At 42.4% G+C, this 22,900-nt stretch overlaps 3 protein-coding genes across 5 annotated transcripts; 1 reads left to right on the forward strand and 2 right to left on the reverse strand.

Moving 5' to 3' along the window:
• Window positions 1-3,079: 3,079 nt before the first annotated feature.
• LOC143142135 (uncharacterized) lies at window positions 3,080-7,504 on the forward strand. The gene is made up of 11 exons (XM_076302891.1): window positions 3,080-3,160; window positions 3,719-3,942; window positions 4,056-4,199; window positions 4,676-4,741; window positions 4,867-5,485; window positions 5,581-5,657; window positions 5,784-5,970; window positions 6,061-6,182; window positions 6,339-6,567; window positions 6,794-6,931; window positions 7,092-7,504. The coding sequence occupies exons 7-11, from the start codon at window positions 5,877-5,879 to the stop codon at window positions 7,346-7,348; spliced, it is 840 nt and encodes a 279-aa protein (XP_076159006.1). The 5' UTR covers window positions 3,080-3,160; window positions 3,719-3,942; window positions 4,056-4,199; window positions 4,676-4,741; window positions 4,867-5,485; window positions 5,581-5,657; window positions 5,784-5,876; the 3' UTR covers window positions 7,349-7,504.
• Window positions 7,505-11,097: 3,593 nt separating this feature from the next.
• LOC143128475 (C-reactive protein-like) lies at window positions 11,098-21,556 on the reverse strand. Of its 3 annotated transcripts, XR_012987984.1 has the most exons (6): window positions 21,439-21,556; window positions 18,234-18,885; window positions 18,056-18,082; window positions 13,904-14,612; window positions 12,238-12,326; window positions 11,098-11,886 (listed from the first exon to the last, which is right to left on the reverse strand). XR_012987984.1 is itself a non-coding variant. In XM_076289850.1 (3 exons), exon 2 carries the CDS (start codon window positions 18,665-18,667, stop codon window positions 18,275-18,277), a length of 393 nt encoding a protein of 130 aa, XP_076145965.1. In that variant the 5' UTR covers window positions 18,668-18,885; window positions 21,439-21,556; the 3' UTR covers window positions 15,409-18,082; window positions 18,234-18,274. The 3 variants fall into 3 exon arrangements, 1 of the variants encoding a protein (XP_076145965.1); XR_012987983.1 differs by lacking the exons at window positions 11,098-11,886; window positions 12,238-12,326 and having other exon boundaries at window positions 13,398-14,612; XM_076289850.1 differs by lacking the exons at window positions 11,098-11,886; window positions 12,238-12,326; window positions 13,904-14,612 and having other exon boundaries at window positions 15,409-18,082.
• Window positions 13,950-14,933, reverse strand: LOC143119028 (mucosal pentraxin-like). Its single transcript, XM_076280243.1, has 3 exons — window positions 14,918-14,933; window positions 14,309-14,612; window positions 13,950-14,256 (listed from the first exon to the last, which is right to left on the reverse strand). The coding sequence occupies exons 1-3, from the start codon at window positions 14,931-14,933 to the stop codon at window positions 13,950-13,952; spliced, it is 627 nt and encodes a 208-aa protein (XP_076136358.1).
• Window positions 21,557-22,900: the final 1,344 nt, after the last annotated feature.

A 22,900-nucleotide genomic window follows, 5' to 3' on the forward strand; every position in this document is an offset into this window, starting at 1 on the left:
CAACCTGCTGTTTGTGTTTGTCAATTTTGATCCCATGTCACCGCTTTGCTAGCCTAGAAATCTAGACGCACCCTAGCGGCAGCAAATGTAATTTGCAGGGCTAGTCTAGCAACTCTCTGTTGGCTTGTGAGCTCGAAAAATTAAACTTCTATCAGGCCAATCAAATCGTGTATAGACTCGTTAGGCGGGCTTAACATAATGATTGATGGCAGAGTTGCAACGTTCGGCTTGAATTCCCTGCTACTTGAAAACAAATAAGATAATGTTGCTATTGGCGAACAGTGTGACACGAGTTAAGCTTTTATTAAGTTGGCAAAAGTGAACTAGCCAACTAGCTCCGCTGGTGGGAAACGCATGGGACTCAGCGCGGTTGCGTTTTAATGTGGGTCTGGCTCGTCAGGCTACCGCTTTGCTATGTTGCCCACTCAATATTTCTTCCAGCCCACCTTTACAGTATAGTAGGCTATACTGGCCCTGGTGGGTGAGACTGGTCTTGTGCAATTAATTATATGACCACAAAATATCACTTTTACAGAGGACCACAGATGCTTCAGTTAAGTGATATGGAAGCAAGATAAACAAATTAACAGTTTATAAAACCTTTAGTCAGGTGAGATGACATCAATGCACACTTCTTTGGCCTAAACTTTATGTTTGTAATACCATTTACCCTGACAAATAGCCTGATTATACACTGGAAGAAACAGGGACAGATGGTAAGAACACATGAGAATGTTTTTCATCTCTTTGTTTAGGCTTCTCTTCAGATCCATCATTAATGTCTTTGTATCACACTCTGTTTATTTAGTTTCTTCATAGGCTATCATGACAGTCTGTGTAGTGGCCAGGGCAATTTCTGCCTCTAGGGACAGATATTGATTTGATTCGGCTCAACAATCACGTAACCATGCCTGGTATACTCCAGATTTTTCCAGTCAACAACATTACCCGGTCTTGAAATAACACACTTCATATAGTTCTCAATTTCCGCGGGAGAAAGCACATTGTCCCACATGTGAACATCAGTAACGTGTCCATAGAATGCATCATACACATCAAATCCACCCGCATACGCGTCTTGGTCTTGCCCAAGCATGATGCTTGGGGTTCCTGCAATGGATGCGCCAGCCTGAAGTGCTTTTTTCGCACTTGGTTTCTCATTGACCCAGAACTGAGCTAGACCGGTACCACTGTCCCAGGTCACGCAGACAGAGTTCCACTCGTTCAGCCCAGTCGGCAGACCGTTGAAGATGACACCCTTGTCACCGATATACAACCTGTACCTTCCGTCCCCTCTGAAGAATACAAAGCCATCCGCTTGTGATGGAGTGGATATAGAAAACGGCGCCTGTTCCTTGTTGTAGTCTGAGAAGAACCTCAAACACACTGTGACGGAGAAGAAAATATTTTCCACCGCAGGGGTCACCTTCACATGGGCAGTGTTGGTTTCCGCTGGGAAGATGATTACTTTCCCCGACATGTCTGGCTGCAACATAACACAGCATCATTTATAAACCATTTAGCCAAAACATAAACTTCATTTAAGTGTCCCCACACCTCCACAGTCAAGGTATTTATTATGACCGCCGCGCAGCGAAGCGGCGGTCATATAGGTTTAGTCAGATTTTTTTTTTTTTTTCGCATGCCCAAATTTCTGTCAATGATTCCCAGGACACTGAAAGACCGGGGTACACGAAACTTGGTGGGCATGTAACCCCACATGGATAGCATGGAACCATCGTTTTTCGTTTTGATCTGTAGCCCCCCCGCTGGACTGGACCCCCCGAAAGGAGGGTAGGGCAGACACAGTTTTCTGTGAATATCTCGAAAACCGTAGGGTTTAGGAGGACCATTTTTTTTTGTATGTTGATCTCAAGGGGCCATGTCAACCCATTCCATAACCACTCATTTCATGTATAGCGCCACCTAGTTAAACACAAAAAAGTAAAAATGAGGTGTTGTAATTGAAGGTATCTGTGACCTAACAAAGTCAAAACTGTACAAAATTGGAAGTGTAGGATCATTATGACACCCTCTGTATGCACGCCAAGTTTTGTGGAATTCCGTTCATGGGGGGCCACACAATAAATTCATTTATGTTACTATACACCAACTGGCCTGTAGGTGGCCGGAGACAGTTTTCTGTGAATATCTCGATAACCGTAGGGCCTAGGAGGTCCACCTTTTTTTATGTATGTTGGTCTTAAAGGAGAATTCCGGTGTGATTTTGACCTAAAGTGTTTTGAAACATGACGCCGAGTGTGAACCTATGTCTCATAGCCCATCTCGGCTTGTTCCCTGCACTCCGAAATCTGGCGCTAGTTAGCCGATGCTACCAACAAGCCAGGCAATGCTGGTACCTCGGGCATCGGCCTAGCCATGCAAATAAACCACTGTTTTACACCATTTACAAGGCTCAACATATCTCCACACTTCATTGGTATACTTTCCAAGGCCCTGACATTTAAAACGAGACATTGAGAACTTTGAAAAAGCACTGGTAGTTTACTTACAAGACGATTTATACAGACAGTGTCTTCACGAAGTTTAGCGTTTGCAGCCATCTTGAATTTAGTCACGATAAGTCGAGCGACGAGCACGAATGAACAGGATAAGGGATCAGGTTGCAAAAATAATCCCGTGGAAATGCATGCATTCCAGTTGCTGCTTAAATTATGTATTGACGATGTACATGACAACGAAGAGCACCTTACAACAAATGGCATAAATGTTTTACTACTCAGTGACGTGAATCTTGCATCTATAGCCTACTGTTGTTGGAAGACGTGCTGTAGGCTACACGTGAAGAAGGAGTGGCCAGGTGTGCATACTATAGCCTACTGATTGCAGCTTCAGATGGCATTACGAAGGATAAGAGAAAAGGAAGAGAGGTTCGCGTTTGTGCTTTTCCAGGTTGCGGCAAAGCTATGTTCCAGAAAGTTTTCACAGGCTACCTCTACACGAGTCAACTTGATAGCAGTGGCTTGTTGTTTTGCAAGTCGATGTCGAGACACCTATCCATATACTAAAACAGAAGGATTACCGTGTATGTAGTGCACATTTTGATCCAGACGACTTTATTATAAGAGGCTCTAACCCTCGACAACGAATGCGTCTGAAGAAATCTGCCATCCCGAAAGCGACACAACTTTCTCCGGAGGTATGAATTTATTTGGTTATTAGACTGTAAATTGTGTTAGCATGTATAAATCGTGTGCAGCACTGAACATTGTGTTTGCTACAAATTCACGTAGTTTTGTATTCCAGAAAGAGAAATGAGGCAGATTATGCTACATTCATTATTTAGCCCACCATCAGAAATGTTGCTGGAGAGGGACGGAGTGGTGTGGTTTGTTCTGATATTTTTGATAAATACGTTACAATATAAAACTTGCCATGTAAGCTAACCTGGCTGACCGTGATTGGGGTCCGCTAAGGTGTTTGGGGGATGGGTTTGCTATGCTGCATTCAGTTGCATTGTTATGCGTAATGGTCTAAAGTATTAGCGGGGGGTGGGTGTTGGGGAGTACATTCCTCACAGTTTGAAGTGTTAGAACTTTCCAGGTAGTTAGAGTACCTAAAAGTAGCAAGTGATGGTCAATGAACAGAGTGGGGCCACTTTGGATGGATTGCAAAACAGATGTGCTGCTGTGTGCATCTGAGTGTCCTATAAACCAATGAATAAATAAACGTACTTTGTGTGTATGTATTTTCTTAGGCCAGTACCTCTGAGGACCCGGCAATGTTTCCCTCTGAAATGGCTGCTGCCCCCCAGTCCACGCCTAAAAAAACCCATAGACAACTGCAACACAGGAGGTCTGATTGGTCCACTAGCCTCAGTTTTACCATTTCAAGCCCCAAACAGCCATCAGTAAGGCCACGAACTAGGCATCAGCATCTGGACAATACACTGCACAACCTGCATCATGGCAATACCCACAGGTAAGCCATGTATTGTGTTGACAGTCAGCCAGTGTTCACATTTCACTGTAATGTCTGCAACACCTTGGTCACCATTGAAGTATCAATGTGGAATTTTTTTTATCAATTTGAAGGAAAGGACTGAAACACCCTCATCATTGTTGAGTCCCTCGAGGGAAGCCAGTGGTGTGACACAACAGCCCTCAGTAAGGCCACGAACTAGGCCATCATCATCTAGACAATACACTCCCAGACCCGCATCATGGCAATACCCACAGGTAAGCCATGTATTGTGTTGACAGTCAGCCGGAGTTCACATGGACCATAGAATAGTCTAGAATAATATCTACTTTTTGGCTCCCCTTATCCAGCACTGGCCTTGGATCTCCCCCAGAAGATAACTGCAATGAGACATTCTTTGTATCCCTTCACCCCACCTGCAAACAGACTATGAACTCTATACACATACACACACACACACACATCTTTACACACGTACACCCCCTACTCCCCATCCCATACATTCGCCGCTTCTTACTCCCAGTCTGACAAGCGTGTCTGGAACAGCGCTGACCATGGCTGCAGAAAAGGATGCCCCCCCCCCGTTGTCTTCCATGTGTCTATGTGCCTATGTTGCTGAGGCTCCCCATAGGAGCATAGTATGAGGGTGCTACTACTACTACTTTTCACTGTAATGTCTGCAACACCTTGGTCACCACTGAAGTAGCTGTGTCATTTTTTTATAAATTTGAAGGAAAGGACTGAAACACCCCCCTCATTGTGGAGTCCCTCGAGGGAAGCCAGTGGAGTGACACAATCAGTGAGTTGAATTTTTAATTTCATATATGGTTCTGGTGATAATGTGCTACACTGATGCTCCATTTAGAAGTAAACCTTGTAATCATTTCCAACAATGACATTATTCATCTGTCCTTTGATCAACAGGAAGATGTAGAGGAAGGTGTTGCAGGTGCTTCAGACACATCTGTGCAAGATATGAGCATTAGCTTTGGGGAAATGGATTTGGACCCTAAAGACACCAGTTTTGTGCCCCTGAGTGACACCACCTCATCCAGCCCAAGCTCTGGCTCTGTCTCCAGCTCTGGCAGCACAAATGGATGGGCAGGAAGAAAGTGGCTAGTTGATGAGGCCAAGCTGATGGAGCTTTTTAGAACATGCACTCAGTGTGGTGTGGCCATTGAGGAAAAACGAGTAGCCACACGTGCCAGCCAGATCAGAATACACTGGATGTGTTTGAAGGGACACACCGGGGAATGGGCATCATGCACTGACCAAAGGAATATGGCCCGCAACAACCTCTTGGCATGTGCTGCAACATTTTTCACCGGAGCCACCTACTCGGACATCAAAGAATGGGCAGAACTAATCAACCTGCAGCTACCAGGCAAGACTCAGTTTTACGCTGTTCAATCCAAATACCTCATCCCTGTAATAAATCATGCATACAAGGGACAACAACAAAAAATTCTGGAGAGGATTTCTCAACTTTCTGCTTCGGGGCAAAAACTGGAAATGTGTGGTGATGCGAGGAGTGATAGCCCTGGTAAGCATTGTTATTCGTCAGATTTTGGTTGACTTTCAAATATACACAATTCCTTTTTTTTTCCAAAATCACAGACATGTTTGTTTTTCCAAAAGGCTACAGCTGCAAGTACAGCACCTATTCTTTTCAAGATGATGCAACAAAAGAAATTCTTCATTTTGAACTTGTACAGGTAAACAAGCATAGATGCCTGTTGTTGTTATGTGAAATAAGCGTACAGTTGCTGTCAAGGCAATAAGTTGGGACTATGTACATGCACATGTGAAATAACAAACTGGTATTTTTACTATGTTATTAGGTTACAGAAGCATTGAGTTCCGTGGCAATGGAGGCAATGGGCTTTTAGAGAGGCCTAAATCACCTCCTCGATCTCAGGCTGGACATTGGGGTGATGGCGACCGACAGATCGCCATCAATAAGAAAACTAATGAGGGAAAGCTATGGCAACATTCGTCACGAATATGACCCTTGGCATGTGAACAAGAGTATGCATCATATTTACTAGATATCCACACGTGTGTGACTGGTTGTTGCTGGTGAAATAGAAGCTCATATTGTTTTTGAACTCTCCATAGGTCTCAAGAAGAAACTGGTGTCTGTCTCTAATAAAAAAAATTACAGAGAGCTTCGACCATGGCTGAGGTCTATCAGCAATCACTTATACTGGGCATGCAGTTCCAGCCATGGTGATGAACAGGTAACCATGAAATTATGAATCATTATTTTATGACGCACATTAGGAAAAAAAAATATTTTTAGTTAAAAAATGTACAACCCAAGACAGTGTTGACACATGAACTCACAAAAGTATTCTCCATAATTTCTAAGGGTTGTATTTTATGTCGTTTTTCAGGAGTGTGTGCGACGGTGGACATCTGTTCTTCACCATATTCGTGGCATCCACAGATGGGAAGAGAATGGGCGGGAGTACCAATGTGCTCACCCACCTCTCTCAGAGGAGGATCAGGAGAAAAAAAGGTGGCTGGAACATGACTCCCCAGCTTTCCGTGCTCTCAAAGAGTTGGTTGAGGAAAAAACCCTCCTGCGTGACCTGAGACAGATGGCTCTGTTCGAGCACACTGGTATGCCTTCAGTCATTGAAATTAGTTTCTTAGAATTGCATTATCTTTGTTATTAAAAAGAGGAAGCGAACAGCTGTTTATTATCTAGTCACACTGTTGTCATTTGTAACCTCAGACAGCATAAGACTGTCAGCATTCCTGATAAATCTTAACTTTTCAACACCAGCTATTATCACTTTACATGACTGATATTGATTGATATATTTAAATTGGACATATTTTGCAGGATCTCTTGAAGTCTTTCACAACGTCACCCTGAAGTACGCACCAAAGCGACTTCACTTTACATACGACTCAATGAGAGCCCGCACAGAATTGGCCGTCATAGATCACAATATCAATATTGGAAGGGAACAACTTGAGGGTAAGGAAACGGCTTTGCGTCCAAATTTTGTGTGTTCTGAACAGTACAGTAATTAGTAGAATAACTAACTTGATTTCGGACTTATTTTACCATGACACACATAGCTAAACAGTGTTATAGTAGCCTACATAATCAACGACTTATTTTGTCTGTGGGATAGGAAAACCACAGTACAAGTACATGTACACAAAGACGACACAGCAGTGGGTGGCTAAGCCAGTGTATGAGCCCACCTCTCAGGACTTTAGAAAAGACCTGATGGAGGACGTCTTGAAGTTGAGGGAGGAGAAAAGCCTGGAACCTTGGCCCCGTCCTCCTCCTCGCCCAAGAAGGTTGCTGCAAAATATTGCACCAGTGCCGAGGCCAGACCCGTCTGAGTTGGTGGCCCAAAGGCTGTCGCGGTTCAAGCAACTCTGACTTGTAGTGACATTTCTTTTGTTCTTTTAGAGTATCGTTTTCTTTGTATTTTTTATTTATAATGTACATAGTTTGTTTTTCCTTCCTTGTGTTTATTTCATGTTCTATGTGTGGTCTACATCTTTGTTGTTTGTCTGTAAATAAATATTGTAGTTTGGAATGAAAACAAACAAAATGTGTTGATTTTATATTGTTATTTCAAATGAGTATGAACAATATTACCCCCTCACATTGCAATACAAATAATATCAACAAAGTAACACATTTTAGTAATTGGTAACTAGATGATCGATCCTGGAAGCGTCTTCTGCCTCCTGGAATCCATGGTATACTCCACTGGTAGAGGGGTATTTTTTTCTTATTGCTGTAACCACACAGCTTGGCAGACCTTGTCTTTCCCCTCGTCCCAGTTTCTCTCCTTGAAGCACCCACTCAAGGAAAACCCGGTAAGCCACAAGTCTGCACTGTCTGGGAGGGGAGGGGGGGGGGAGAGGCAAGAAAAGGTGACACTTCGGTCATTATCATTGTTATATCATATCATTATCATAATCAAGTAACTTAGCTGCCAATTCAAACTACAAATACAGTAACTATTGGATTGATCAAAAGCAATAAAACCCAAGTGTGCAGAGTACTTACTCAGTAGATAAATGTCCATCTTGCCCCTCCGGCGTGGGTCTTCGTGTCCAGTTTAATTTTGGGACATGGAAAAAGGCTTCCAATACCCACAAGTCCAGAAGGGAAGAAAAGCCTTGCGCTAATGTCACGCAGCGTGCGTCTTGAGTGCGATGGTGCAAAAGGTCCCACTCTTTGCAACAAAAACACTCCATATCGGTAGGCATTATCTCACAGCATCGGCAGGAACACCACCATTTCCCCATGATACGAGGCTGTGTTGTGGCTGTGCTTACAGCTGCTTGCTCCGCACGCTGTCTCTCAATCTCTCTCCTTTCACGGCGCTCACGCAGCTCTTCCTCCGTATATTCAGGCTCAAATAAATAAGGACGACCATCAAACTCAAATGTTTCCTCCTCGTCTTCAAAGTCTTCATAAAACTCCGTAGCTTCATCATCCAAAATCCTTGCAATAGCCTAGTTGCCAACTGTTTGCACTAACTCCAGTCCACAACTAAAGCGAGTTTTCACGTGACTTATCAGCTGTAGTTTCGCTCCTGCTCGTCGCTCGACTTATCGTGACTAAGTTCAAGATGGCTGCAAACGCTAAACTTCGTGAAGACACTGTCTGTATAAATCGTCTTGTAAGTAAACTACCAGTGCTTTTTCAAAGTTCTCAATGTCTCGTTTTAAATGTCAGGGCCTTGGAAAGTATACCAATGAAGTGTGGAGATATGTTGAGCCTTGTAAATGGTGTAAAACAGTGGTTTATTTGCATGGCTAGGCCGATGCCCGAGGTACCAGCATTGCCTGGCTTGTTGGTAGCATCAGCTAACTAGCGCCAGATTTCGGAGTGCAGGGAACAAGCCGAGATGGGCTATGAGACATAGGTTCACACTCGGCGTCATGTTTCAAAACACTTTAGTCAAAATCACACCGGAATTCTCCTTTAAGGGGGCATGTCAACCCATCCCATTACCACTTATTTCATGTATAGCGCCACCTAGTTAAAAATTAAAAAGCAAAAAATTAGGTGTTTTCATCACAATATCTCTGGCTGACAAGGTCAAACCTGCACGAAATTAAAAGTGTAGGATCATTATGACACCCTCCGAATGCATGCCAAGTTTTGTGTACTTTCGTTCATGGGGGGCCTTACAATAAAATAATTTATGTGTACATTTAGTGACGTACACCAACAAGGATTCCCGGGACACTGAAAGACCGGGGTACACAAAACTTGGTGGGCATGTACCCCCACATGGATAGCATGGAACCGTAATTTTTCGTTTTGATCTGTAGCCCCCCCGCTGGACTGGACCCCCCGAAAGGAGGGTAGGGCAGACACAGTTCTCTGTGAATATCTTGAGAACTGTAGGGCCTAGGATGACCATTTTTTTCCGTATGTTTGCCTCCAGGGGTCATGTTAACCCATTTCATGTGCACACATGTGCACAAACAGATACACACACACACACACACACATACATTCACAGTAATCATACGTATGACACATACTCACACAGTAGACATATGTACTCTTGCATGCACAGGCACATACGCAGGCATACACACAAGCACGCACACACACACACACACACACACACACACACGCATAACATAAACATGTACATGCACACATGCACACAATTCAAGAATTTCTCAGAATTATGAACAGGCAAGATGGAGGTGGGGTTGTATAAAATGAATTTTACATGTGAAATCTATGAACTAATCATGTTTTGGTACTTGTTGTCTAGCAGATACCAGTGAGAATTGAGTGTGGATAATGCAATTTAGTGAGACAGTTAGAATCATATAGGCCTTTCAGCGTGATTTATTTTTGTGGAAAAAATGTGCTGGACTGGGCGGCGGTCATATTTTGTACCGCTCTGCGGTACATCTAGTTAAGGTAAATGTTACACAAGAATATTATAGAGACTTTCTATAATTTCCAAATAATGTAGGCCTATTTGCATCTAAAGACACTGTGTTGTGTTGTCTAAAGAACATGGCTTACCATTTGGAACAGCATAGCAGCTTGAGACCGTTAGAAAAAGGATTGCCAGTTTCATCATTTGGATCCTCCACCAGACAGCAAGAATAGCAATTGTCTCTGTGTCAGTTCACCCTGCTTATATTATTTCCTTATCTGGTTTTATCACCTTTTCACAAGCCAGACATATGATGTGTTGACCTTAATTGTTTTATTATAGTCTTGACCTGATTAGTTTAGCCTTAGCTTAGATATCCTAACTGCATATTCTGCTGAATGATTTAGTTTGCAATTAATATCATATTTTTTCTCTTTCAGAGTGAACAAGCTAGATGTCATGATTGTAATTTCACCTTCTCTCAACAACTGTTTTATTGGGTTTGAATATCAAAATGTGTTCATAAATGCTCATCACTGTACTGTAGGCCTATTATTCAGAAAACACCTTGCTCTGTCTATCTTCTTGATCCACACGTCTCTAAATTCCTGATGATAAAAGCGAGTAACGCTCAGCCATTCTGAAATATTAAAGATGATCAGATAGGATTGGCTGTCAAATTTTCAGTTTGTTTTTCTTTGACCTGACCTGAATCTGAAACCTTTTATTCTAACAATATTATTATATTTTATGATATGATTTTATTATTATTTTATTATTCTAATACAAATAGGTTTGCAAAAAGTTAAAAGACTGTAATAAGCTTGAAAAGTGAAATCACTGCACAAGGGATCGCCAGGCCTTTAGATTTATTGACACATATTCAAGCAAAGATAAACACTATATGCATGCACAGAAATCAACTATGCAGAGCATTAACTGAAAGTAGTCCGAGAATCAACGGTTTTGGTTTGGCATCTGCACACAGCTGCTGAGGCTAATTGTACTGTATAGTAGCCTACTTTAGAGTAGCCTACAGGTACAGCATCAACCAGCGATCAAATGAAATGGTACCAAGACCAGAGGAAAGTCCAGTCTGTGATATCAGTCTCTCTGTGATAGATTTATGATAGGGAATCCCTGTGGATATATATATATGAGGGACGTGAGAGTCTGAACAAAAACAGGAAACTCTGCATCAACTTCATATGTCACTAATCATAGCCATCATTACAACCATGTTTCACAAATCAGTTATTTAAATAAATAAAAGGCTATTTTAAAATGTAAAATCATTTCAAATAAATCCTACCATCAGAGTTAGTCATTAATCTATTCTCAAATGTATGTTCAATCAAGAGGTGCCAGGTGTGGATCAAAAAAGGCTGTTGCAGGCGTCATTTTGCAAGCACTCGCAGTCCTGTTTGACATTTCCGTTTATCTGTCTCTCCTCAACCACATTTGCATACGTGGTATACTCAAGTGCCTGCCAGCTGATCAAATTGCCCCCCTCAAACTTTTCATTCTCTGAAAAACGGTTTATCTCGCATGGAGAAATCACCCGGTCCCACATGATGTGCACCTCTGTGAGCTGTCCGATGAGCGCATCGTTGTGGTTGAACCCACCACCATATGCGTCTTGGTCATGACCAAGGACGATTATCGGCGTGCCCGTGAGAGAGCCACCTTTAAACACGAACTTCCTTGAGCCGTGTTTGCCGTTCACCCAGGCCTGAGTCAAGCCTGTGCTGGACTCCCACGTAAGACATAACGAGTTCCATCTGCTCAATTCGTCTGAGAGCCACCAAAAACTCGATCCAGAGTTACCGACGATAATCTGATGGCGGCTCTGTCCCGTCTTGTAAAGCACAAAACCATTGCTGTATGCAGGAGTAGCCAGAGAGAAGAAGGTTTGCTCTGCCACTATCAAGGATGTCAGAGAAATATCGGAGACAGACGCTGACTACATCTAAATTCCCATTTAAAGTGGGGTGCAGTCTCACGTAGCTGTTTGTCGCACCTCCAAAGGTAAAAGCCTTACCACTGAGATCTGCAGGAGAGAGAAACTTAATGATTAAGCCTATTTCTCTTGATTTTGCATTATTCTGTATCCAGAAACATGGTTTTGCAATTGTTACGAGGCTTTAATAAATCAACACGAAACAAGCAAAGCTCAATTAATTATTTAATTAATTAATCAAGTTAGATGTTATAGGCTAAATCTATTTGAGCTTTGCTTGATTCGTTTTAATCCCTATATAATAATGACTAATTACATTTATCAGCCCACAATATAAATTAAATTCAGTGCAAAAACATAAAAATCTTTGGAGATATTTTAAACAAAATCTATCCAATTATCTAAACATATGCCAGATCAGGAGTCATGCTGCACACTCACCTTGTGGAATGGCTAGCAGCAGAGGCCAGGACACAAATAAAGAGCAGCGTGAGCATCTCTGATCAGTCACATGGATCACAACCAGCAGTCTATGAACAAAACAGACTGTGTCCTTATATTATTATTTTGTAATAATTAATTATTATTATATTAATGAGTATACTAGTTACTCATTAAGTGTTGTGGAGATGTGAATTGGTTCTTGTGGGTTACTATTTTATGATTAACACCATAACAAAGGCTGATGGTAAACCCTCTACTAGGCACTGATAAGCCTTTTCATACAACTTTCTGGCATAGGGATTTTGTGATGACCTCCAGGTTATTGCTCCAAAGTAAATCATTTAATTTGCATGAGACTAGGCTTTGGTCCACTATCCATACACCGGAAATATGGGTAGAATATTTACCCTCAGGACCTTGTTATGATCGTAAAATTCCGTGGGGCACAGGTATCTTTCTCATCCAAACAACCCAACTCATGCTGAGAATTAGTCTGTAGGCTACTTCCTTATCAATGTGCACAATTATTAGATGACAGGTTACTATTTTAAAACCATAACAAAGGCTGATGGTACAGTAAACCGTCTACAACAAGTAGGCATTGAGAAGCCTTTTCATACAAACTTGAGCACAGAAATTAATGGCATAGGGGCCTTTGTGACGACCGCCAAGTTAATGCTCCAAAGTAAATAATTTACTTTTTCACGTGGGCTTTGATCCACTATCAATACACCAGGAATATGGGTACAATGTTTATGCTCAGGACCTGATATGATCGGGCAAGATTGTAAAGTTCAGCGAGACACAGTATCTTTCTAATCAAAACAACCCGACTCATTGCCGAGAATTATTCTGTACTTCCTTATTAATGTGCACAAACATTAGCTGAGTCTACTTGTCTCTTGGCATACTCAAAACTATGATAAAAGATGAATAATTATTTGATTTTTTGTCATGTCATCACTTTTTCTCTTCCTCCATGTGCCGGAGTGTAGATGCAGCTACACTATTTTGAATTTGTTGGTTACAGCTGATTTGTTCTTTGTTGGCAAATACGTAATGTAACCATAAGATCATGCATAACTAGATTGTAGGTCACACACATAATTTAGAAAAAACACAACAAGAGCGGATTTTTATAAAGTGAAGTAGGCTACTTTTACTGACAGAAAAGTCAAATGCATTAATTCAGCATTGGGTACAAGTAAGGCTGTAGGCTAAATCAAATGTGGAGAAAACATATAAACCATACATAGAAAATAAATCCCATTTCGAAAAGAAGCTCTGAATAGATGATGAACCACACATTGCCATTGCACTATTTTCACAGGAGGTTTTCACTGCATAGGCGGGGTGGATAGGTGGTGGTCAGTATATACAATCTTTCAGCTGCAAATATGTTATGTTTTTAAATGTGAGTTTCCTAATTCTTGCAGTGTAGTTATTAGAATCACAACCCAGTCAAAGACGATGTTATCATCACTTCCGCTGGATATATAGCTTACACATGATAATACTAGGCTAATTAACTGATGATGTTCTCAATAGTTAGGCTAACCTCTCTGATGGTTAATTAATGCAGCAGCAAGGCTTGGGCTACCAAAAAAAAATTGCAAACACTTGCAAACTCTGATAACAGTACCGCTAACAACAAACAGCTGACCTGGTGTTTTTTGGTGACACACTGTACTGTTGCTCAAGTGATCATTTTATTCAGCCAGGGCACAGTCCTGCTGGCCAGCGCCATCAATCTGCTTTTCCTCGATCACATCTCCATATGTGCTGTAATCCAGTGCTTCCCAGTTGATCATATTCCCACCATTGACAAGCTTGTTCTCCGTGAATTGCTGGACCTCGCACGGGGAGATGACCCGGTCCCACATGTGCACGTCCGTGAGCTGGCCTATCAGCGCGTCGTTGGAGCTGAACCGACCGCCGTATGCGTCCTGGTCCTGACCGAGCACAACGACCGGCGGTCCTGTCAGAGAGCCGCCCTTGAACAGGGTCTTCCTGGAGCTGGGTTTGCCGTTCAGCCAGACTTGGGTCAGGCCCGTCTCGGACTCCCTACGTGGCGCAGAAGGAGTTCCAGGCGTTCAGCTCGTCCGGCAGGCCCCAGAAGTCCACCATGGCGCTGCCGATGTACATCTGGTGCCGGTTGAGCCCCTCCTTGGAGAGGAGGAAGCCGTTGCTATGGGAACGGGTTGCCAGGGAGAAGAAGGTTTGCTCTCTGATTTTTGAGGGGATGTCGGAGAAGTATTTGAGACACACGCTAGTGACGAGTATGTTGCCACTCAAGTTGGGCTGCAGCTTGACGTAACTGTCTGCCGTCTCTGCGCCAAAGGTGAATACCTTTCCACTGAGGTTTGACGCAACTGCAAGATGGCAAAAAAAAATGGATTTCAAACAAACATATTCAAGAATTAAAATGCATTATGCAGGTACCTTTGCATAATACATAAAATACATAAAATGTGACCAATGGTTGATCTGAAATGTCTTGTACACAGAGTCTTGTTTGATGTAGGTCTACAAACAGCCTTCATTTTATGCCTGATAAAGGTTTCTTGTTGAAGCATGACCAGTGGACATGTGCAGGCATAACATTTCTACTCACAACAGGAACACTGACTGACTTTATCATCATGTTTGACCTCAGGGGATCAGGGGAATCACTGACCATGACCAGAGCTCATCAACTCGTGTCCTTACTGGTAGGAGGTTGGAGGGAGGAGGGGCAGTGTCCTGTCAATCATCAAGTCAGAACCAAGGTTTTCACAAACTTGTTATTGATATCTCTTGTTCATCTGTAGGGTTGGGTTGAGGACCTGCAGGCCCAGGCAGACTTCACAGTTGATGTGATTGCTCAAGCCCATTAAAGGCTCCAGAAGCTTCTCTACCTAGAATATGCACTACTATGCCGGAGGGTCTCCAAAACCTGATAAAGACTAGATGTACCGCAGAGCGGTACAAAATATGACCGCCGCCCAGTCCAGCACATTTTTTCCACAAAAATAAATCACGCTGAAAGGCCTATATGATTCTAACTGTCTCACTAAATTGCATTATCCACACTCAATTCTCACTGGTATCTGCTAGACAACAAGTACCAAAACATGATTAGTTCATAGATTTCACATGTAAAATTCATTTTATACAACCCCACCTCCATCTTGCCTGTTCATAATTCTGAGAAATTCTTGATTGTTTGTGTTATGTTTATGTTATGTGTGTGGGTGTGTGTGTGTGTGAGTGTGTGTGTGCGTGCTTGTGTGTGTGCCTGCGTATGTGCATGTGCATGCAAACGTACATATGTCTACTGTGTGAGTATGTGTCATACGTATGATTACTGTGAATGTATGTGTGTGTGTGTGTATCTGTTTGTGCACATGTGTGCACATGAAATGGGTTAACATGACCCCTGGAGGCAAACATACGGAAAAAAATGGTCATCCTAGGCCCTACGTTCTCAAGATATTCACAGAGAACTGTGTCTGCCCTACCCTCCTTTCGGGGGGTCCAGTCCAGCGGGGGGGCTACAGATCAAAATGAAAAACGACGGTTCCATGCTATCCATGTGGGGTTACATGCCCACCAAGTTTTGTTTACCCCGGTCTTTCAGTGTCCTGGGAATCATTGTTGGTGTATGTCACTAAATGTACAAATAAATTATTTTATTGTAAGGCCCCCCATGAACGAAAGTACACAAAACTTGGCATGCATTCGGAGGGTGTCATAATGATCCTACACTTTTAATTTCGTGCAGTTTTGACCTTGTCAGCCAGAGATATTGTGATGAAAACACCTAATTTTTTTGCTTTTTAATTTTTAACTAGGTGGCGCTATACATGAAATAAGTGGTAATGGGATGGGTTGACATGCCCCCTTAAGACCAACATGCATAAAAAAAGGTGGACCTCCTAGGCCCTACGGTTCTCGAGATATTCACAGAAAACTGTCTCCGGCCACCTACAGGCCAGTTGGTGTATAGTAACATAAATATATTTATTGTGTGGCCCCCCATGAACGGAATTCCAAAAAATTTGGCGTGCATACAGAGGGTGTCATAATGATCCTACACTTCCAATTTCGTGCAGTTTTGACTATGTTAGGTCACAGATACCTTCAATTACAACACCTAATTTTTACTTTTTTGTGTTTAACTTGGTGGCGCTATACATGAAATGAGTGGTTATGGAATGGGTTGACATGGCCCCTTGAGATCAACATACCAAAAAAAAATGGTCCTCCTAAACCCTACGGTTCTCGAGATATTCACAGAAAACTGTGTCTGCCCTACCCTCCTTTCGGGGGGTCCAGTCCAGCGGGGGGGCTACAGATCAAAACGAAAAACGATGGTTCCGTGCTATCCATGTGGGGTTACATGCCCACCAAGTTTCGTGTACCCCGTTCTTTCAGTGTCCCGGGACTCATTGACGGAAATTTGGGCATGCGAAAAAGAAAAAAAAAAAAAAAAAAAAAAAAAAAAAAACTAAACTAAACTGACTAAACCTATATGACTGCCGCTTCGCTGCGCGGCGGTCATAATGATGGATTGAACTGGGCTCAAGACAGGATTTTTTTTTTGCTTGGGACTTATTTTCCTCAGGCAAAAACAATGACATAACTCTGCAACTCCTCAGCTCTTGCAAAATGAGTGTGACAAGCACCCTGGCTTGATGAACTGATACGTGTAGCAACAGAAGAACAGCAGAACAAACTGAATGTTCCATAATATAATATAATCAGGGACTAGGTTCTTGAGAATTTAAGACTGTGAAAGTAAAGAAAATGGCTCAACATAACCAAATATACTCTAAAACTTACTTACCTCAGGGTCTCCTAGAGATACAGATGTGACCAACTTCAAAGTATGCATGCAAGTATGTTTGTTAGTACAACTGGCAAAATAACTATTAATATTTGGGGCAGCCGTGGCCTACTGGTTAAGGCTTCAGGCTTGTAACCGGAGGGTTGCCGGTTAGACCAGTAGGAACGGCTGAAGTGCAAGGCACCTAACCCCTCACTGCTCCCCGAGCGCCACTGTAGCAGGCAGCTCACTGCGTCGGGATTAGTGTGTGCTTCACCTCACTGTGTGTTCACTGTGTGCTAAGTGTGTTTCACTAATTCACGGATTAGGATAAATGCAGAACCCAAATTTCCCTCACAGGATCAAAAGAGTATATACTGTTAGGCAAAACCCACCCTCAGTAACTGAGCCTGAAATGTTTATCTCAGTGTCCTTTTATGTAAGGTCCTAACAGATTGTTGGTAATGTCTTTCAGTTTAACACATCAAGCCCTTATTCAAATGTCAGTCATGTCTTGTGCATGAACTAAAGTTTTTGTGGCGGGTAAAAGCCACTAATGACCCACTAATATTTGCATCTAAGATTATTGATCTACCCTGAGGATAGTTATTAAAGGAAAATTCTGGTGATTTTTCACATAAATCTCTGTTTCTCGCGGTCACCGAGTGCTGTCGGTACGTGAAAGAAACTAAATCAAATCGGTTCTACCTAGCCTACCTAGAGTTGCAGCCAACTGCTAGAGTTGCAAGGCAGCTACAGTGCGACACTCTGGGGGCATGAACATGGGAGCTCATCTACAGCATATTAGACTTTTAGACTTTACCCCTCATCAGGGCCTTTCATTTTCTTGCCATCAGGTCTCATGTCCAGAGTCTTTTCGTCCACCGTATATCCTCTTTTAGATTGTATGCACTAGGCAAATAATTAATGGATAAATATACCTAGGCAAGTACGGCACCCTCTGGCACTGCAATTAACAGCACAACATGTTAATAAAAGTACAGGTACCTGATTCCAGGGCAGACTCTTTAGGGACTGGGAGAAAAAAGAAACAATTCAATGTCAGTTAAAAAGCTTGATAAAATTGCTCCTCAATAACAAGACAATCAAGACAATCTTGAGCACAGAATTCACAGAATTTAGCAAATCTGATTTTGCTATCTGGGATGTCGATAAATGTACACACCGGAGGTTGAGCAGTTGTCTGAACCACTACCGCTTGTAATCTTATCCTCTAGAACAAACATTTCCATTGGTGGTGAATACAAGGTCATGCCAGTTGATCATGTTCCCTTTCTCGAAGTCCCTGGTTTTGGAGAAGTTCTCGATCTCGCACGGGGAGACGACGTGGTCCCACATGTGCACGTCCGTGAGCTGCCCGACCAGGGCATCGTTCTTGTGCATCCCGGCGCCGTACCTGTCCTGGTCCTGACCGAGAACCATGAAGGGTCTCCCGGTCAGAGAGCCGTCCTTGAAGAGGGTCTTCCTGGAGCTGGGTTTGCCATTCAGCCAGACTTGGGTCAGGCCCGTCTCGGACTCCCACGTGGCGCAGAAGGAGTTCCAGGCGTTCAGCTCGTCCGGCAGGCCCCAGAAGTCTGCCATGGCGCTGCCGATGTACATCTAGTGCCGGTTGAGCCCCTCCTTGGAGAGGAGGAAGCCGTTGCTATGGGAACGGGTCGCCAGGGAGAAGAAGCTCTGCTCCTTGCCACTCTGTGGGAGGTCGGTGTAGTACCGCAGGCAGACGCTGATTAAACTCACAGGCCAGTCTCCCGCAGGCTGCAGCTTCACATAGCTGTTGTCTGTCTCCTCTGGGAAGGTGAAAGCCTTGCCACCGAGATCTGGAAAGAGAGAAAACTATTTAGTTCAATTATTATCATTATTTATTAAATTAATTCAAATAAATTTGCTGGGTTACGTCAAGTCGCCCTGGGGGTCGTTTCTAGAAAAGTTAGCAACGACGTTGCTCAACCACCATGGTACGACGCAACTTGCGACCAAACAACGACCTGTTTCCAGAAAGCATCGTACCTGTGTCGCAATTCGCTACCTCCGACGTTCGAACACCATAGTTCCAACAACGTTGTTGATGATGCAGCGATACATATCATTGGTGGAAACAGTGACAACGTGTAATACCCCACCCCATAGAAATGTTCTGTCACGGCCTATGTCGACATGTTTCTAATCTTCTTTTACTGTCTATGATCTAAACCGAGTGATTAATGCTGGTATTGTCATTGCCATCAGCCAAAGCCTAAACCTACTGCAAGCATATAAAACAGTTAACTTAAGCAGACCAATATGAGTCATTGGTTGTGTTAAATATCTGTGTTGGAAAAAATATATAGCCTGGACAAATATCTGGGTATCCCATAGGTTAACAATTGTCTCGTGGCTTAACAGCAGCGCATTGGTGCACTGCGCGCTCGGCCGGAGTTCGCATCCTATCTCTTCTTTTCATCTCTTAAGAGTAGGCCTACGAGACACAACAATAGGTTTTGACTATACATATTTATGTATATAATTACTCTACATCGAGAGACCATAGGTACAATATATCAGTCAAAAACAATTGAATCTACGTGTCACACAGTTCACCTGCAGGTAGCGAGAAGCAAGAGGACAATCTCACATCATAAGAAAATCGAACCTACAACGTTGGGATGACAAGTCTTCTGCTCTAGCCACTACACCATTTATCACTGCTGTTTTAAGAGTCTGTGAAGATTATAATACTAAAAGCAAGGCAATACTCGAATTAACATAAATAGCAAGAATGAGCCAAGTAGGGGAGTCAGTGTCTTAATCAAAATTAAGCTACAGGATAGATCAATCATTGAGTCACGAGATAAACATCCACTTCGCAATTTTTGGTTAGGCGGTTGTGGTTTTTGGTTAGGCGCTCCGGACACCAACAGGAACTACCAAGGAACGACACAAGTGCGACTGCCTAGGGGCAGTAGTTCAAACGACCAAACTTTGCGTCCTTGTTTGCGATTGAGAGTTCAAACTACCTTTTCTAGAAACACCAAATCCAAGAACGATGGAGCGTACTACCAAGGTTGCGACAAGTTGGCAAACAACGCTTTCTAGAAACGACCCCCTGTCTAGCACCTTGTTTTTGTTTGACTTTGTTTGTAAACTCGGGGCATTGCTGTAAAAGAGCTTAATGCTCAGTCAATTGCCCCTGAATAAACAATGGTTGATGATGGCAGTTAAGCTTGATCAATTGCAATAATGACAACTAATGAAATATGCTTGAAATTAACTTTTGAGAATTGTGAATATTGTGTAGATTGTATAGTTCTGGACTGAAGTTTTGCACTGACACATCATACTACCCTCAATCTGCACACATTATAGGCCTATATGTGTTTAGGTTCTCTAACTATTCCGTACAACAAATTAAACATCACTGTCTATAGGTGTTGTGGAAAATCAGTCAAGAGATCATTAATGGCAGTTGGTTTTCTGTTTACATCTCTGCTGTAAGGATACTATAATACAGTTATGATAACAAGAGACCAGAGCCGGACAGTAACGGAGTACATTTACTTGAGTACAGTACTTGAGTACAATTTTGAGGGATCTGTACTGGGTTAGGGGGAGTACTCATGACTTTACTCAAGTACATTTAATAGCCAAATATTATACTCTTTACTCCACTACATTTCTATCCATAACTGTGAGTACCCGTTACTTCTTCTACAAAAAAGGAAAAAAAGAAAAATCTCAGAAACCCTCAATTTGGTGTTTCTCTCTCAAACGTGATTGGATTGTGCAGGCGCCACTGATTGGGACAGCCTATCAGCAATCACCTTCAGCTTTCCGCCAAAGTCAACTCCATGGTCAGATTTAGATAAGAGACAAAACCATAGACGAAACAATGGATGAAGACTCAGCAGGTCCATCCCGGGAATGTGCCAACCTGTGGCCCCATCTCGCCAGACTATTTCAATTTTCTGAACAAGTTAATGATAGTTTTCGCTTCAAGTGTTTCAATTACAAAATAGTATTTTGTATTTAAAATACATGTATTAGAAATACTGCCCATCCCTGGTAACATGTTAAAAAGATGAAAATGACTTGATTTTACTTTCAATTCCTTTTACATTCTCCAAGGTATTAACATTAACATTTTTCATAACTCCATGTAGGACGTTTCTGTACATAAATGCACTGGGGCAGTAGTAATGCAATATTTAGAAAATGTACTCTTGTACATTCGATACTCAAGTACTTTTAAAAACAAGTACTTCAGTACTTTTACTTAAGTAGACATCTAACTGTTGTACTTTTACTTGTACTTGAGTAAAATTTAGCAAAGGGTATCTGTACTTTTACTCAAGTGATGAAGCTGTGTACTCTGTCCGCCTCTGCAAGAGACTCACCTTGTCCTGCAGCAGAGCATCTCTGAAGGAGTAGACAAAGGGCGGTAAATGGGAGAAACTTCATCTTTCCTTATTTCGTTAGCGATCCTTTAACAAAACTAGAGCACTGGCACAACCTACGATGAAGGTGAGTTGCTTTATAGGACCAGAAAAAAAAAACCCCACCAGATATGCATCTGGAGCAGGCTATTGTCAACAGTGACAGGGTGGCCTGAACAGACTTGCCTGGGCAGACCTGGAGATCTGTTCAGTCAGCAATTCTGCTGATGCTGTTTTGTAATCAACTTAATCCACTTTTCAGGCACCTAGAGGGCTTTACTTGCTTTAGCTCTGTCTTCTGTTACACATACAGTATGACATACTTGTCTGCCTGTCCTATCTTGACACTGAAGGAATCTTCAGCAGAGCAGGAACCACATCTGGTGTTGTATGCAGAACAAAAGCATTATTATTATTATTATTATTATTATTATTATTATTATTATTATACATTTAAATGCATATCTAAAACAAAACTCTCTAAATATCTTAACATTTGACCTTAAAGAAATATTTGCTGATTTATGAACATCCAGGGGTCCACGTCCACGTCTGCCCAGGGGTTACTGTCTTTTTAAACATTTCAGTGTGTGTGTGTGCATGCGTGTGTGCTAGATAGGCTTGGTTATGGTTAACAAACTATGTCTGTTTTCCATACCTTTGTGTAGGAAGGGGTAATAGTTTCTACAACTTCTTGCAAAACACTCCTACAAAATGAGTCATGTCATGTGTGAATATAGACACAATCCTGTCTGGATTGGTGTTTGTTTGCATTTTGTTGGTTCACATTCACCTTTCTTATGCACAACATCTGTCTTTTGTAGGTGCTTCAGCAATACATGACCAGGAAAGTGCTAGTTCTGCTTTTGCTGGTACATGGCTGTAGTGCAGGTTGGTCAAGCTTAAAATGAACTTAAAAAAATGAACTTAATTGGCAGTGGATTTCAAAGACAGTGTAACACTGTGTGCCCGGGCGCTACCAAGTAATGCAGTTCCTTGTGTTGAACACTAGAGGGCACACTGCATATTTCAGATGCATGTTTGACAGGCAAATGGAAATGAGCGTAACGCTTGTGAAGTTAAGGGCAAACATTTCTTGCTGAAAGAAGAGAGTAGATGTGAGTACATTCTGGTCACATCCCACATCACACACTGATTTACACACTCCATGGCGTTTGTTGTGTTGTGAAGTTAAGGGCAAACATTTCTTGCTGAAAGAAGAGAGTAAATGTGAGTACATTCTGGTCACATCCCACATCACACACTGATTTATACACTCCATGGCGTTTGTTGTGTTGGTTCACGCCTACAGCGTCCTGTAATTTTCTCATGATTTCCAAGCCAAGTCATGACAAAGTGGGGGCTCGTCTGGGATGACCCCTTTTTGACTGGTTGAAATCAGTCCATCGCACTACATGAACAG

This window comes from Alosa pseudoharengus, unplaced genomic scaffold, assembly GCF_046254945.1.
Source record: "Alosa pseudoharengus isolate Yale_2024_CS ecotype anadromous, Long Island Sound unplaced genomic scaffold, YU_APseudo_1.1 YU_APseudo_1.1_scf_1, whole genome shotgun sequence".
In the NCBI taxonomy this organism is placed as follows: Eukaryota; Metazoa; Chordata; class Actinopteri; order Clupeiformes; family Clupeidae; genus Alosa; species Alosa pseudoharengus.

What these genes read in the sequence shown, in the direction of transcription:
- LOC143142135 (XM_076302891.1), top strand. Translation starts at nt 5,877, where the DNA reads ATGGCGACCGACAGATCGCCATCAATAAGAAAACTAATGAGGGAAAGC. An exon ending in CCCTTGGCATGTGAACAAGA is followed by an intron (nt 5,971 to 6,060) that starts GTATGCATCATA and finishes AACTCTCCATAG; the next exon opens with GTCTCAAGAAGAAACTGGTG. An exon ending in TGGAAGGGAACAACTTGAGG is followed by an intron (nt 6,932 to 7,091) that starts GTAAGGAAACGG and finishes TCTGTGGGATAG; the next exon opens with GAAAACCACAGTACAAGTAC.
- LOC143119028 (XM_076280243.1), bottom strand. An exon ending in TGGAACTCCTTCTGCGCCAC is followed by an intron (nt 14,257 to 14,308) that starts GTAGGGAGTCCG and finishes CGGCAAACCCAG; the next exon opens with CTCCAGGAAGACCCTGTTCA.
- LOC143128475 (XM_076289850.1), bottom strand. Translation starts at nt 18,667, where the DNA reads ATGTACATCGGCAGCGCCATGGCAGACTTCTGGGGCCTGCCGGACGAG.